The 14,919-nt window shown below is 33.8% G+C and overlaps 1 protein-coding gene across 9 annotated transcripts in view; it reads right to left on the bottom strand.

Annotated features, from left to right (window-relative positions):
* BMAL1 (basic helix-loop-helix ARNT like 1) overlaps positions 1-14,919 on the bottom strand; it is a 95,340-nt gene that overhangs the window by 34,472 nt on the left and 45,949 nt on the right. For 3 of the 9 annotated variants that reach the window (XM_074273138.1, XM_074273136.1, XM_074273137.1), the window contains exons 5-10: positions 11,251-11,398; positions 10,649-10,669; positions 9,085-9,123; positions 8,755-8,796; positions 6,724-6,881; positions 1,334-1,413 (exon numbers count right to left, since the gene is read on the bottom strand). In XM_074273138.1, coding sequence (XP_074129239.1) covers positions 1,334-1,413; positions 6,724-6,881; positions 8,755-8,796; positions 9,085-9,123; positions 10,649-10,669; positions 11,251-11,390 — 480 coding nt within the window. In that variant the 5' untranslated portion in view covers positions 11,391-11,398. Of the gene's footprint in view, positions 1-1,333; positions 1,414-6,723; positions 6,882-8,754; positions 8,797-9,084; positions 9,150-10,648; positions 10,670-11,217; positions 11,399-14,919 lie in introns of all 9 variants that reach the window. The other 6 variants (XM_074273141.1, XM_074273140.1, XM_074273146.1 and 3 more) reach the window with 3 other exon arrangements.

Genomic DNA, 14,919 nt, shown 5'->3' with positions numbered 1-14,919 from the left:
TAACTAAACAAGATAACAGTGTAACTAAATTATAAAGCAAGGCTTTGAACTTTTTTATCAGGGTTTTTATAAATAGACACACAGGTCGGACTAATCCTGAATAAGCAGAGACTGTAGCACCATGGATTGGTCTGTAGCTGTCATATGGTGACCCATTGTTTATCAACCATAATAAAATCTGGGACTTTAGTTCTTTCACAGAGATAGATTTCAGTCTAACTCAATTTAAACACATGGTTAGCCTCTATGTGCAAAGGTCTGTACCAGTTATTAGGACTAAAAAACAAAAATAAGACAGCCCTTGCCCTCAAGGAGCTTACTTTCTAATAGGCATTGGATTTGAACCCAGCCACTTTGGGAGCATAAGCATAAAATTCCTGGCTGCAAATATAAGAAGGTGGTAAGCCTGTATGAAGGAGCCTAGGCAGGTAAAGCAAAGCAAGAAGGGAGGACAAGGAGCAGTAAATCTGGCCTATCAGTGGGCTGGATCACATAGGGATGACAATATTCAAAGAAAAGTCCAGGTCCTGAAGACGGATTAACTCTTCAAGATATAGAAGACAAGTGTGCCCTAAGAAAGGTGGCTGAAGGGCTGTGGAGTTATTCTCCTGTGGGTAAGGGTTTGGGTATTTTGAGAAACGACTGCATATTTCAGCTTAAATTTCTGTTAAAGTTAGGGACTTTTTTTTGGTTAAATCTAGTTCTATTATGTCTTTTTCAATTCCAGGTTACATTTTGATCATCCTGAAGTGGTATAATTCTTATCCAATATAATGACTTTGCCAAAAAAGTGAATAGTAAAATAGTAACTTAGAGAAACTTTGATACATTTGTTTTTACTACTACCCAGATAAAGAGCATAAAAATGATTAGCAGAATCCCCAGCTTTCTCTCTATCACTCTCTACTCCCTATCATGGATCAGTGACTACAAACAATATAAATTTTGCTTTATTACCATTACTTTATGATTTGACCAAAATTTGTCATTTAAAAAAGATAAAACTGTTGAGTAATTTTTAAAAATGTTCCTTGTCCCCATTTGGAAAAATCACATAAACAGATGACTTGTAAATAACTAACTCCATTTCTAAAAGTCTAGCATCTTATGACTAATAATGATAATGTCTAATAAAATAAAATTTTACGACAGGGAATATCAGGTTGACATGGAAGGTCATGAAAAGAAGCTTTGATAGTTCAAAACTAAATCAGTTCATTATGTTTTCCTGAAGACCAATTTTATACATAATCATGTTTTAAAAGTTTATAATGGTAAATAATTCATTGATTTATGGGGTGGAAGGAAAAGGTGAGAAGCAATCCCAACATACCCTGAGAATGAGATGTTTTAGCTCATCATCTGACAGAAAAGTAGGTTTGTAGTTTGCTTCTGTATATGGGTTGGTGGCACCTTAGAAGGGGAAAAAAAAACAAACAGTTCATATTCTTAAAAAAAAATACACAGAGAAACTGTTCTAATATCTAGTTTCAAAAAACTATTCAAACCTTCTGGAAACGACTATGCCCACAAAGGGAACTGAAATTGAAAGCATTTCTTTTCTTTAACTGGTCTGAATTTGGTCTTGGAAAATATCAGATAATTCATTTAACAGTGAATACTGTTGTGTTCTGGGATCTTGGGGAAGGAAGAAAAAAGTGCTTCTCTCATTAAAATGAAAACTGAGAAATATTTAAGGGAAGTTTGAACTTTTTAACTTCTTAGTCATTCAATTGATTCTAGAAACAGGCTGGGTAAAATTAGGTTTGATTTTGGCTTTGGTTTTTTTGCCAACCAAACCTCAAAAGATTTTGACCTTTTTTGGGGGGGTAAGAAAAGCAAATCATTCTTTAGTAAATGACTCTGACTTTTTCTGGAAGATATAATCCACCAGTCATGGTTTTAAATAGGGACATTGCCTGAAACAACTTAGGGATGGTCCCTCTTTAAGGGGGTTAAATGAACAGAATGTGGCAGGCAATATGTAGAGTGATACATTTCCTGAGAAATGCAATGAAAAACAAGTGTCTGAGCAAAGACAGGACTTCTGTGTCCAGACACTGCCGTTTCTAAACTCTTTCAGGAAGAGTAAGTCAGCAGTTTATAAAAAAGAAAGAAAAAAAAAAAACTAAGTTATATTATCACTATTATTATTAGATGACCCTGAATTTCTGCCTGGTTAATGGAATAAATACTGAAAAGAAATAGTGTGATTGAACCAACATGAATTATGGAAGGGAAAGCAGTATATATAACTGAATTGAAGACTTGCATATGAATTAATGAACAATAGTATATTGATCCACAACTCTTCAACACAATTTCAAGCTTTCTACTCTTTTCTTTTTCAGTTGTGTGAGATTTCTAAAAATTCCTCCCACATCTCTTTCCCTATTACACAATCTTCTATCAAATTTAAAACATCAGCATCAAAGTAGAATAGAATATATTAGTTCCTTTCCAACTACTAGCAAAAAAAAAAAAATGGAAAGAATTTAGGTCTGTGTTTCTAATAGCTATAGAGCAGCTACTTGGTGGCCTAGAAATAATGCTGGTCTAGAAACCAAGTGATCAAGGTTTCAGGCCCACTTCAATCAGCTGTGCACCTTGGAAAATTCAGAGTCTGTGCTAGGTGCAGCCTGTGTGACCATGACCAAGTAACTTAACTTTTCTGCAGTTCACTTTCCTCATCTATAAAATGAGAAGAGTTGGACTAGATGATTTCTATGATTCTTTCCTTAGATCAATTTCTGATTTTACTGATCCCTCAATTTTTTTTTCGTTGTTGTTAGTACAATGAGGAGGCTGAATTAAATGAAAACTTTATGTGTTTGTGAGTTAAATATGTAATCTTTCCAACCACATGACTACACCACAGTACCTGCCTCCCAATTTATTCCTACATTGGAAGGCTGGTTAAAGGAAAATGTGAGAGCAAAAATAAGAGATTTCTAGCATTAAATATTTCAATAGAGATTTCTCCTTGGAAGGAAATAATACCATCAGTGCCCATGCTTGATAAAATAAAATGTCCAAAGCAGTATAAGGCTCATTCTTTTATCAGAATCAGAATTAATTAACTTCTAACAATTGAAGTTTCCTTATCTGTCACGATGTACATTACATTTCTGATTTTTATAAGGTATCTGGGTGTAATCCAAATGGACACGTATGTGTCCACATATAGTTTATGACATCAGCTATATCTTCTAATACATATATTGCCTTAATATGTATACACATACAAGGAACTAATGTTATATTATTAATAACAGGCATAGATTATGGATCTGTATCAGTGAGTATCAATACTCACTGCATCAGAATGTGTGTATAAATAGTGCCTCTAATATCTGAAGAGTAGCCAATGAAAAAAGTTAAAAGAACACATATACTTAATGAAATATCTATTCCATTGCAAATCACAATCTGAATAATATGGTTTTCATCCATTTTCTTTTGCCTGTGTGGATGGCTAAAACGATGTTTTTAAAGTAATTATATTATTTCACCATACAAGCCTGTGGTGTTCCAAAGTTGTACATAATTAGCATCATGACATTGATGGATGTGGATCTGGAAAACTTCACTACATACTAACAGGGAATTATTCTATTTAGACTTTGTGCAGATCATCTTCCCTGACACTGAAAAATACTTAAGATAAATATGTATCTCTATTTTATACCTAACTGAATATTATTACTCAGTCACTGAACAAGGTACTTTTCAGAGTTGCATCTGTCAGATTTCAAAATTGTTTTAACATATGTGTGAAAGACACCTTAAAGAGGACTATAAAAGCAACATCTTGTTTTGTCAAGTTAAATGCTTTTACTAAACAGACACAGTAAGAGTGTCTAATTTTCTCAGTTGTGTAACTATAAAAATGTACTAAATTTTAAAAATGACCTTTGAAAGCCTGTTTTCATCTCCTGTATTCAATAAAGATCCTCTCCATATGTGCAGAAATCATTCTCATAAAAGATGAGCTATCTAGATAGACTTTAATTGCATCTTCTTGGCCATCCATTTCTTTAAAAAGCACCATCTAAAATGTTCTGTTTTTTTAGCTTCTTGCCCTTTTGGGCACATTGTGAAAATCAACCTTCTTGTTCCATCTGTAGTCCCTTGAAAAGACTTTCCTTTGCAGGTATGTCAGGCTAAAACACTCATCCTGACTTTGTAGATGCACCACCCTTTCCTTATGTACTACAATGGTAAAGTGGTAGTTCCACTACTGTTACTGATGAGAACAGATCAAATCAGAAATGCCAACAACTGCTTCATCTTCCATTGGTTTCCTGTTTTCCTTTGAATATCTTCTTTAAATCCTTTCTGGGTCCTGTGACTTACCTAGCTCTCCTGCTAGGCTCTTTGCAAATTTGTTTTCTCAAAGTCCCCGCAAAATTGTGAGTCCCTTAAGAGTTAGGATTTATGATCCCTGGCACAGAGTAGGCACCTAATCAATGATAATTGACTGAGTTTTTCCTGTTTTGTTTCCTACTGTTCTTTAATATTCTCAAGGTAAATTCTTACTCTAAACCAGTATTGCTCTTAAATACCACATGTCTACAGTAATTGCTAGATAAACTGAAAATTTGGGGGTACTTTGAGCCTCCATAATGTGGTGACTGCTTTGTTTAAATTATTCTAAGAAAGAGTGTCAAAGTCAATGATTTTTTCTCCGTCCATTTTGCATTTTTTACAGTCACAATCTTGTTCAAAATGACCAAGTTTAAGCTGCTCTAATGGCACACAGTATTATCTCCTTTAATTTTTATCTTTTTTTAAAATCTGGTAGTTTACTTGATTTTTTTTTCTTTTCCGTAAAACTGACCACAGATAGTTGTTTTTTAAATAACTGCCAAACCTATAATGATTCATTTTCTCCTTTTTCAGGTATAATTCAATGGTTTAAGTTGTAAAGTACTCAACAAATTCAAACATTCCTATTTGAAGAATATATTCACAACATACAAGGTTTTGAGGAATCTATAAGCCTTTAAACTCTTTTCTTTTCTTAAACCCCAATCAACTTTCCCAACATATTAGTTCCTGTCTTTTTCTGTGCCCATATTTACATTAAAATGTACCAAGGTATGGGGCAGCTAGGTGGTGCAGTGGGTAGAATACCAGCCCTTCTGAAGTCAGGAGGACCTGAGTTCAAATCTGGTCTCAGACACTTAATACTTCCTAGCTGTGTGATAGTGGGCAAGTCACTTAATCCCAATTGCCTAAGGAAAAAAAATACACCAAGGTATATGCTGATTTGATTTGAAGAATATTATCAAATTCTTAATAGTATTTCTATTTCTTCATCCTCTGCAATGGTTATTGAGGCATATATATATTTATGAGAGTATATATATACTGCAAATATTTTCATGAGAGTCTATTTGCTTAATCTCTATGATAACCAAGGGGGCTGTGAAATGAAGTTTTGTGCACCCAAAGGCGATGAGATGCAACTAATCTCTTACTACTTTTTATTTGTCTTTGTGACAGTTCTGTTCTTCCAACTATTTCAACTTGTTGTTTGGTAGACAAAGACCAAATATTGATCTTTAAACTGCTTGCGGTTTAAAAATGATTCTTAGTGCCTTCTTACGGCTACAGTAGAAAGCTGAAGAGGGCTATGAAGTTACAAAGAGAGTTTGGGTTTTATCTTCTTCATTTAATGGTTCTGTATGGCTGAACTTTCCCCTCACAAACAAACAAAAAAGTCTATCACCTGCTAATCTTGGGATTAACTAGGTTGATGGCAGATAGCAAACACAGTCTTCCTTCATTAACCAAATTTACCAAAACTGAATAGCTTTCTTTTTTTTAAAAAAATTTTTTTATTAAAGCTTTTTATTTACAAAACATATGCATAGATAATTTTTGAGCATTAATCCTTGCAAAGCCTTCTCTTCCAAATTATCTCCTCCTTCTCCCGATTACCTCCCCTAAACTGACATAGCTTTCAAAAATCCTAGGTTACCTCCAGGAAATGAGATATTGGAGTACTATTTTTGTGAATCAATAACAACGTTTCTTTTTTATGTGCATATAGCTCCACATGTATATGTTAGGAAGTGACAAAATTAATACCATGTCTTCTATACATATGAAAGGTTCTTTTATATATATATGTATGTATGTATGTATATACTATATATATATATATATATATATATATATACATATATATATATATATATATATATATGTATATATATATATATATACTTGAATAGTCACAAAGATCTTTTCATGTACTAAACAAAAACCCTGCAAGTATCATTATCTCCATTTTTGCTGATGAAAAAAAAATGAGATTCAGAAGTGCTAAAGCAATTTGTTTTAGTCACTATATATATATATATATATATATGAAATGATGGTTCTGGGTCTTAAAGCCAGATTTTCTAACTTGAATTCCAATGTTGTTTCTACAACTCAATAGAAGTTGGCTTGAACTTGATATCAGGTATTTTGATGCTAAGAGCAACATCTGTTGCAATATAACATACTGTTTTTAATATATAGCTGCAGAAATTGATCGTTTAGTAGCCCATTCATTGATAAAATGGCAATACATTTTTTTAAAGAATGAAAATTTTCAACTGATATTTGCTTAGGTACCTTGAAATGTTTAAGATAAATATGGGAAAATATGCTATTTAGAGTGCAAAAGAAAACAAATAAAACACAAATTCTCTGACAAAAATGACTCACCTCTTAATGTTTTCATATGTTGAACAGCCATTCTTAATACAGTAAGTTTATCCAACTTTCTGGACATTGCATTGCATGTTGGTACCAAAGAAGCTAGTTCATCAATAAAACTGTTCATTTTATCTCGGCGTCTTTTTTCAATTTGACTGTGAGCTTCCCTAATCAATAACATAAAAATGATTATTCACAGGACAAAATAGTCAAAATATTCTTAAAATCCTTAAAATATTCATCTGACATCAAATTTAAAATTTACACAATTTTCAAAACTGGAGGTTTGACTATATAGTAATAGTTAACATTTATATAAGGTTTGCAAAATGTTTTTACATACATATTAATTCTTGGCTCAATGTTTAATTATATTATAATTATCTTATTTTACTTAGTCCTAGACTTAGCTGGAACATTACAACAGTTATCTCTTTTGTTTAATTTACTAATTTAGCACACATAAAAACTATATTTTCACTCCCCAAATCTGATAAAATGTGATGTTTAGTTTATAATTATACTTTTAGTACAAAAGCTTCTTTTCCTATTGCCCCCAAAGTAATATTTCAAACTGCTGGCCATAATGAATATTCAATTGGCATTTCATGATTGTAGGGGGGAAAAAATAAAGCTTTCACTTCCTTAAAAATTTAATTCCTTTTCACATAAACTGCTCTAGAACATTATACTAACTACATGTACTTTTGCCTTCAAAAGAGATCTCATTTTAGGGTTATGGCCTAGATTCAAACTAATGTGGTAATATGAATATTTTCAACTCTCTTTTCACTTTCTTACTTTCTGTCCTTTAAAAAAAAAGAAAAGAAAGAAAAACACTTCCTCCCCTCCTCTTACAGTGGTTGTTAGTTGGAAATCTGTATCAGTTAACCATCCTTTCAGTTTAAAAAAGACCTCACTGGTTTTCTTTAGGAAGTATATTTCAGGTATCTTTCTAGTTAAAAAATAGTCTGTCAATGACTCATTCAATGAGTCACAGTTTAATAACCCTTACATCCTTTTATGAACTGCTTTACCCCTACCACCCCCACCCCTAGAATGCAAATGGATTGGCCACCTGACCTAGGGTTTTATTTGGAAAAAGTCGCTCTCCTTTGGGATGACCTACATGCCAATCACTCAGAGCCACGGAAGAAACTTTTTTCCTAAGCCATAACACCATAAACACTAACATTACCTTTCAGGTCATATCTCCTTTGCTAGCAGACACTATCTCCCTGAGAGGTGATCACCATCCTTCTATAACTGTTCTCAAACAGAGACTAAGGCTGGGTCTGTATGTGGAGAGCAAACAGAACCAGAATCAAAACGTGCTCTGCTGATCTAGACAGAAGATCCATACGGGAGGCACCAGAAGCACTAGTTCTGCCACTTACACAACCTAAGGAAAATCCCTGGTGACACAGTTCAAACAAATTTCACGGCTTCACATCCTGTTTGCTAGGACACAGCCTAAGTGTCTGTATTCATGGCATGATGAAATAGTAAAGAAAAAAAAAAAGATCCCTATTAAAAACAATAAGCAAGGTAGAGATAACTGACTTCAGGAAACATCTGCAGTCAGCTTTGAACGGTGTGCATAGGTAAGAGATACACCATTTGGCCTTATTACAACAGCAGAACAGCAGCCAAATCTGGGCTTAAACACTGGCCTGTTCTAATAAAGGCTTTGCTCTGGCTCAGAATGGAGGAAAGTCCATGTATCTAGGGATACCTCCTTGCCCTTGCAGGTAAAAGCCCCTCTAATAATCTATAATCTGCTAAAGCTGCAGGGCTATTTTTAGCTTTGGGACATCTTTTGCTGCCTCCATGGTCCCCTGAGCCTTCAATCTGCTAAAAGAGCTGAGACTGGGGCCAACTTAACCTGGAGAAAAGAGCCTTGCACAAGGCCCAGCAGGTTACACAGCAACTCCTTCCTCCTCCCTTGTCCCTAATGAATGGATATAATGATACTGCTTCTTTGGTATCCATCAGGATCAGTCATCATAAGTAAAACATGTGATGAGTTTGGATATTTACCTGGCATTTCTGATTCTGCCCTGCTGGTCTGGGTATTCCAACCTAGAAGAGAAAAACCCCACAAAGCCCAGAAGATTAGTGGTAGAGTCAGTCATTTTCTTTCCCATTTCTTTTCTCAACTAACTACTTCATACTAAGTTATTTACCTTTAGGCCCTGGTGTCCCCTGAGCAATGCCATGAAGTGGTACTGTGACTGAGATAAGGGTCATTACTGTCTGTTTCACAATTTGGAGGGGAAGGGGAGTAACTGCTCTGGTTTATATGCAAATTAAGCAAACATAAAAAATAACAGCAGCAAGTCTTTTGAAACATAAACATGCATGATATACCTTCCATGCTGGTCATCTTTGTCTGTATCCATACTTTCTCTGAAAACAAAACAAAAATATTCAAACTCATTAATAAAATATTCAAAAAAGTTTTTTCATAATATGAAAAGCTCCCATTGTCTAGAAGTCAACAGCCAAATTAATCAAATTACACAAGAGCCTCAACCCCAGAAGAATAATAAGTGAAGGATATTCCTAAGTGATGAAACAGAGTAACTCTTTCAGATCAAAGAAAAATTATACTTGGGTATATGGTATTAACATAAATTGTAAAGTGTCTTACTGTGCTTTCTTTTTAAATCAGTATGACATACAGAGCACCATTCAGTCAAACAGAATATTAATGTAACCAGAACACACTCCACTTCCTGATCATTCTGGATAAATGAACATCTATTTGCAAAGTACCAAGATGGGTCAAAAACAATATCCTATGAGAACTGGAAAGAGATTTGAATACTAAGACCAGAGAATGACATAAAGCCCTGATATGTTTTGCTTCCTTCTTATTTGGTGAGTTTTGAGTACCATGAATTTTCAAATTTTTAGAAGGGGAAACCTTCCTTCTTTGGGAGGGGGGAAGAAAGAGAGACAGAGAGAGAGAGAGAGAGACAGAGAGAGAGAGACAGAGAGAGACAGAGAGAGAGAGAGAGAGAGAGAGAGAGAGAGAGAGAGAGAGAGAGAGAGAGAGAAAATCAATGTATGTGTGTGTGTGTGTGTGTGTGTGTGTGTGTGTGTGTGTGTGTGTCTTAATATGACCTCACAGGCATAAATCAAATGTTATAAGTCTTATTTTGCTTTCAGGGAATTCTTATGGATACCTCACTGAACTCTGAAAGTCCATGGAAAAAACTAAAAACCTAGTGGTTCCAAAGGTTCATTAGAATAACAACATTTTGCCACAAGGGAGGGCTAAATAAAGAAGTCTTTTTCTTTTGGGCCTCATCTTTTTGTTAGAGAAACTTCCTAAGAAAAGGAATGTCAGAGGCAAAACTTTATATATATCAAGGCAAATAGGGAGCAATCTAGAATATCTAAAATTTGGATCATGTCAACAACATAAAATAATCAGGGAAAAAGATCTCAGCTAAAGCACGTCCAACTCTTCCTAAGGAAGGGAAAGCAGCTTCTTAGATTCACACTCATTATTCCACTTGCGCTTCCCCCCTCCAATTATCTTGAATTTAATAAATGCAGATTTACTAACCATCTCCAAAGAAATTCTAACATCTTTAATTCTATCATAATTCTTCAGCAAAAAAGAGCATATGATCTAATGGATATGCTACTCTATGAATTCTATTTTTCCCTTAAAAAAAAAAACAACAAAACCCCCCAAAATATCAAATGGATATTAGGACAATAATTCAAACATTCAACAAACTGAAAACAAAACAAATACAGGCTGTCACAAAAGTCTTAGTGAAGTTTTAAGTTATTAAAATTTAAGATTTCAAAAATGTTCCACTTTGACTTTGTCCATAAATGATAAATACTTTTTCACATTATTTCCTTAGATTTTTATATGGTAGAAGTGTAAATTTTAATGTGAAAATTTACTTACTCAAAAGAAAAGCCATCGAGTCTGAAAAGAAACACAAATACTATTCATTATAACAGATACAAGCTTATAGTATCTTCAGCAAAATGTCAGTGATCTGAATCCTATTCAAGTGCTCTAATGTTGCTCTCAAAATAGAAAAATTACCACATTCACTTATGAATGATCTTAGATGTGATTATCAACTATACAGGCAGAAGAGAAACCTTTCTTTAGTAAAGGGTGCACTTGGTAACTGTGCACAGACAAAATGCACAAATATTCATTCATTTAATTCAACAAACATTTACTGAGAATCTTATTTAAAATATTAAAGACCTGAACTCTAGAAGGAAATTGAAAAACTTTAGCAAATTGTAGAATCTATTTTTTAAATCTCCTCTTTTAGCTTATATAGGAGCAGAGAGGATAAAACACAAGTCAGTGAGAAAGAAGAAAACACAAAAATAAAAATAATGCATAATTGTCTTGGTGAATGATTTTTTATTTTCCTTACAATGAATAAGGTCACAGCCTCAAGGTTACACAAAAGGCAATGCTTAAAGTTTAAATTTGACCACTTTTAAACAAACTTAAATAAGAGAAAGAAAACCCTAAATCCTTACTGATAATCAGTTGAACTGCCTTTCCTTTTTCGATTACAATCCATCCCAGTAGCATTAAGAGAGCTAGAGATGAGGTCAGTGGGACCTGGTGACATAAAATCACTAATTGTAGAAGAAATGTCCATTCTCTGGTCAGCCATTGAATATTCTGAAAATGTCAAGAAAGGTAAATAAGTCCAATTATTAAAATATCATATTCAAATGGACTAAGGGGACCCAAAATACCCAACAATATCCCAAATTTTGAAACATCTCACAACCAAAGTTCTTAAGCAAGTCTCATTCCTAGGTCCTTGTCAAATTATGAAGTGGAATTACAGAAGGTTGGCCCTTGGAGATTGGATTGGTTTGGAGATTGGCGATTGGAAACTGGCCCTCAGTACAATCTTCTCATTTTATAGTAATGAGACCAATCAAGAAGTGATTTACCTAATATCAAAAAGGTGGTAAAGACAAAACTAGAATCTAAGTCCCTGTGCTCTGAGTCTTTCCATTACACCATGCCATTACAGCCAAGCTTATTCTAGAGGGCACATCAAACATCCTATTATCCCCTCTAGCTAGCACACCATGCTGATCTTTGGCACCAGAACTTTTTGTAGCTATTATCATTCTCTTATGTTAGGGTCACTATACTTTCTAATGTGACAATTTATTAATATGCTAAGAGGATTAAGCCTAATTAATGGCTAGAGGAATTGCCCTCACTTCTTTTCTTCCTTTCCTGAGTAATAAGTGCCTTGTACTGGGGCCTTGTACAATTCTACCATCTCTGTTGTGTACATATAGATACTATAAGATTATCTATAAAGGTAAGAAATTCAGGACTTCTATCTACAACTATTTAGTAAGAATGACACTGGACAGGTAGGCTTCATTTCCTTATATTACAAAAAGGGTGATGTTGGTCCAGGCCTGATAGAGAAGAAAAGTATATTATCATGCTTATGATTTGGCCTACTCATTTTTTATCCATGACATAATACGAACAGAAAACTAATAACCTTCCTTTCACTTCCCTTTTGGTGAAATATAGACAGTCAAGGCATGTGAAAGAGGGAAAGAGAACATGAAACAAAGAAATTTCAAACTGTATCTATTCTAACTAAACACATCCTAAATAATGCTCAAGAAAGCTATTTCTAAATACTACTGTACTATAAAATGTATTTGCAGGAGATAATGAATAATACTGAGAATATAAACTTTGGTGTGGGGCACAAAGTTTATGATGGAACTGGGGCCATAAACAGCAGTAAAAAAAGAAAGGTAAAAGACAAATTAATAATGTGATAAAAGGAAGTGAATAATAATGAGAGGGTGGAAGTAGACTAGAAGTGGTAGGGGTAAGTGAAAGGAGAATGAAGCTTGATTTAAAAATGAAAAAAGGGACAGCTAGGTGGTGCAGTGCATAGAGCACCAGCCCTGAAGTCAGGAGGACCTGAGTTCAAATTTGACCTCAGACACTTAACACTTACAAGCTGTGTGACCCTAGGCAAGTTACTTAACCCTAATTGCCTCAGAAAAAAAAAAAAAAAGAAAGAAAGAAAGAAAAGAAAACTCTGAATGAAGTAAACTATTTATGGGAGCAGAGAAAAATTATTTGAAAATACATATTCTAATACTCATCATATGGCCCTAGGTTCTTGAAAACTTCCAGAGAACTATAAGCATTGGCAGGTTTTTGCCATATAGCAATGGTTTCTCTAGAAACACAGTATAATATCTGGTGTCCATGGACCATCTTGATAAATGGTAAAAGGCTCATCAGACATCTGGTAAATAATCATTTGGCCATAAAAACCAAAAGAAAGTAGCAAATGACCCTCAGTTTTGTATGAATTTTTCTGCCAGTGATGGTGGCAAAGTAGCAGAAAATGGAACAGATGATAAGAAGCAGGTTGTCCTTTTTAAAAATTTTCAATAGCATTTGACTTTTCTGTAGAGAGAACTCTGGAGAAGTATACTTGAAACAAGGTGCTAACTCAGTAGAATTGATGAGATGATGGTTCTCTAGTTCATACATATACTTAGTACTTAGCATGGTGATGTAATGATTCTCTAGGTCACATATACATAGTATGCTGTAATGATGTAATTGTAATAGGGTATATAAAGGCTAAGAAAGTCTGGAAGATAGACATTCTATCTTTGACCATCCTCCTGGAGATTCTCATGCCTCCTGCACTAAGATTAAGACTGTGCCAGAATAAAGAATCTAGGCTCTATTCTTGATCACTCTCGTGGTATCTATCCTGCTGAGACTAAGGCCCATCCAAAGGAACTCTAGAAAGCTAGCTTGAACATTATACTTTTCCAATTACATGTATAGATAATTTACAACATTCATTTAATTGTTCCAAATTTTTCTCCCTTCTTCTTTTAGCTCTCCTTCTCTGAGACAGCAATTTGATTTAGATTAAATACGTGCAAAAGAATGTTTTTCAACCATCTAAAAACAATAACTTAACTGTTGGTATTCTAAATGTGAAATCTTTATCCAATGACCAATAAGAAAACATAGAACTACATGAAGAAAATTATATCAATCTATATTTTCATTTTAGATGCAACCAGAAGAGATAACTCTCAGCTTCTGATTAGAGAAATAGAATAAATGATAGTTTTATTGTGGGTCCAAAGGTAACAATTTAAAAAAACAAATTTTCATGAGCCATTTGGTCACTTATAGTACAATACTCAGGATAAGCATTTGCAAAAATAATTTCATGAAGACAATTGAAACTAGATAGACCAATGGATAAAGTACTGAGGCTGGTGTCAGAAAGACCCAAATTCAAACTCAGCCTTACACTTACTAATGTATAACTCTGGAAAAGTCACTTAGTCTTTCTCAGCCTCAGTTTCCTCAAATGTAAAATGGGAATAGTAATAGCACCTATTTCACAAGGTTATTGTGAGGAGAAAATGACATAATACTTGTATGGTTGGTGCTTAGTAAAAGCTTTCCATTCCTTATACACCCTATACACCAACAACTGCTATAGAGGATGAGGAGGTAAAAGAGGTAAGAGAAATTCTACAATAAATCTGTTAAGTCCCTCTAAATTAAATCAATATATATTTTATATATTTTAATACAAGGTTGGATGGTTGTTGTTCCTCATTCTTGAAGAGGACCAAAATGATATCACCATGTTAGAATCAAGTTACATTGTATCCAATTATGGCTGATCAGACCAAAATGAGCTTGGAATGCTCTGCCACAGGTTAGGCATAAATAGTCCATATGAACATTTGGGATAGCTTCTCTAACTCTATGCAAAAAAGAACCATAAACATATATGAATACTTTTTTCAAAAAGTTGGGAGTTACTATAGATGGTAAATACATACAGCATCGCAATAAATGAAATCTATTTTTTCGAATTTTGCAGAAAGATTATTTTAGAAATTATTATTTTATAGAAATTATAATTTATAGATTTTTTGTACTTTTATAGAAAGATAGGAAAAAAACTGATAATCCACATGTGAATCATTCAGCTTCTAAGACAAAAAACAAAAGAACCATAAACATATATGAATACTTTTTTCAAAAAGTTGGGAGTTACTATAGATGGTAAATACATACAGCATCGCAATAAATGAAATCTATTTTTTCGAATTTTGCAGAAAGATTATTTTAGAAATTATTATTTTATAGAA

This window comes from Sminthopsis crassicaudata, chromosome 6 (assembly GCF_048593235.1).
Source record: "Sminthopsis crassicaudata isolate SCR6 chromosome 6, ASM4859323v1, whole genome shotgun sequence".
Taxonomy (NCBI): domain Eukaryota; kingdom Metazoa; phylum Chordata; class Mammalia; order Dasyuromorphia; family Dasyuridae; genus Sminthopsis; species Sminthopsis crassicaudata.
The sequence above is the reverse complement of the archived record's forward strand: the minus strand, read 5'-3'. Positions and strand labels throughout refer to the sequence as shown.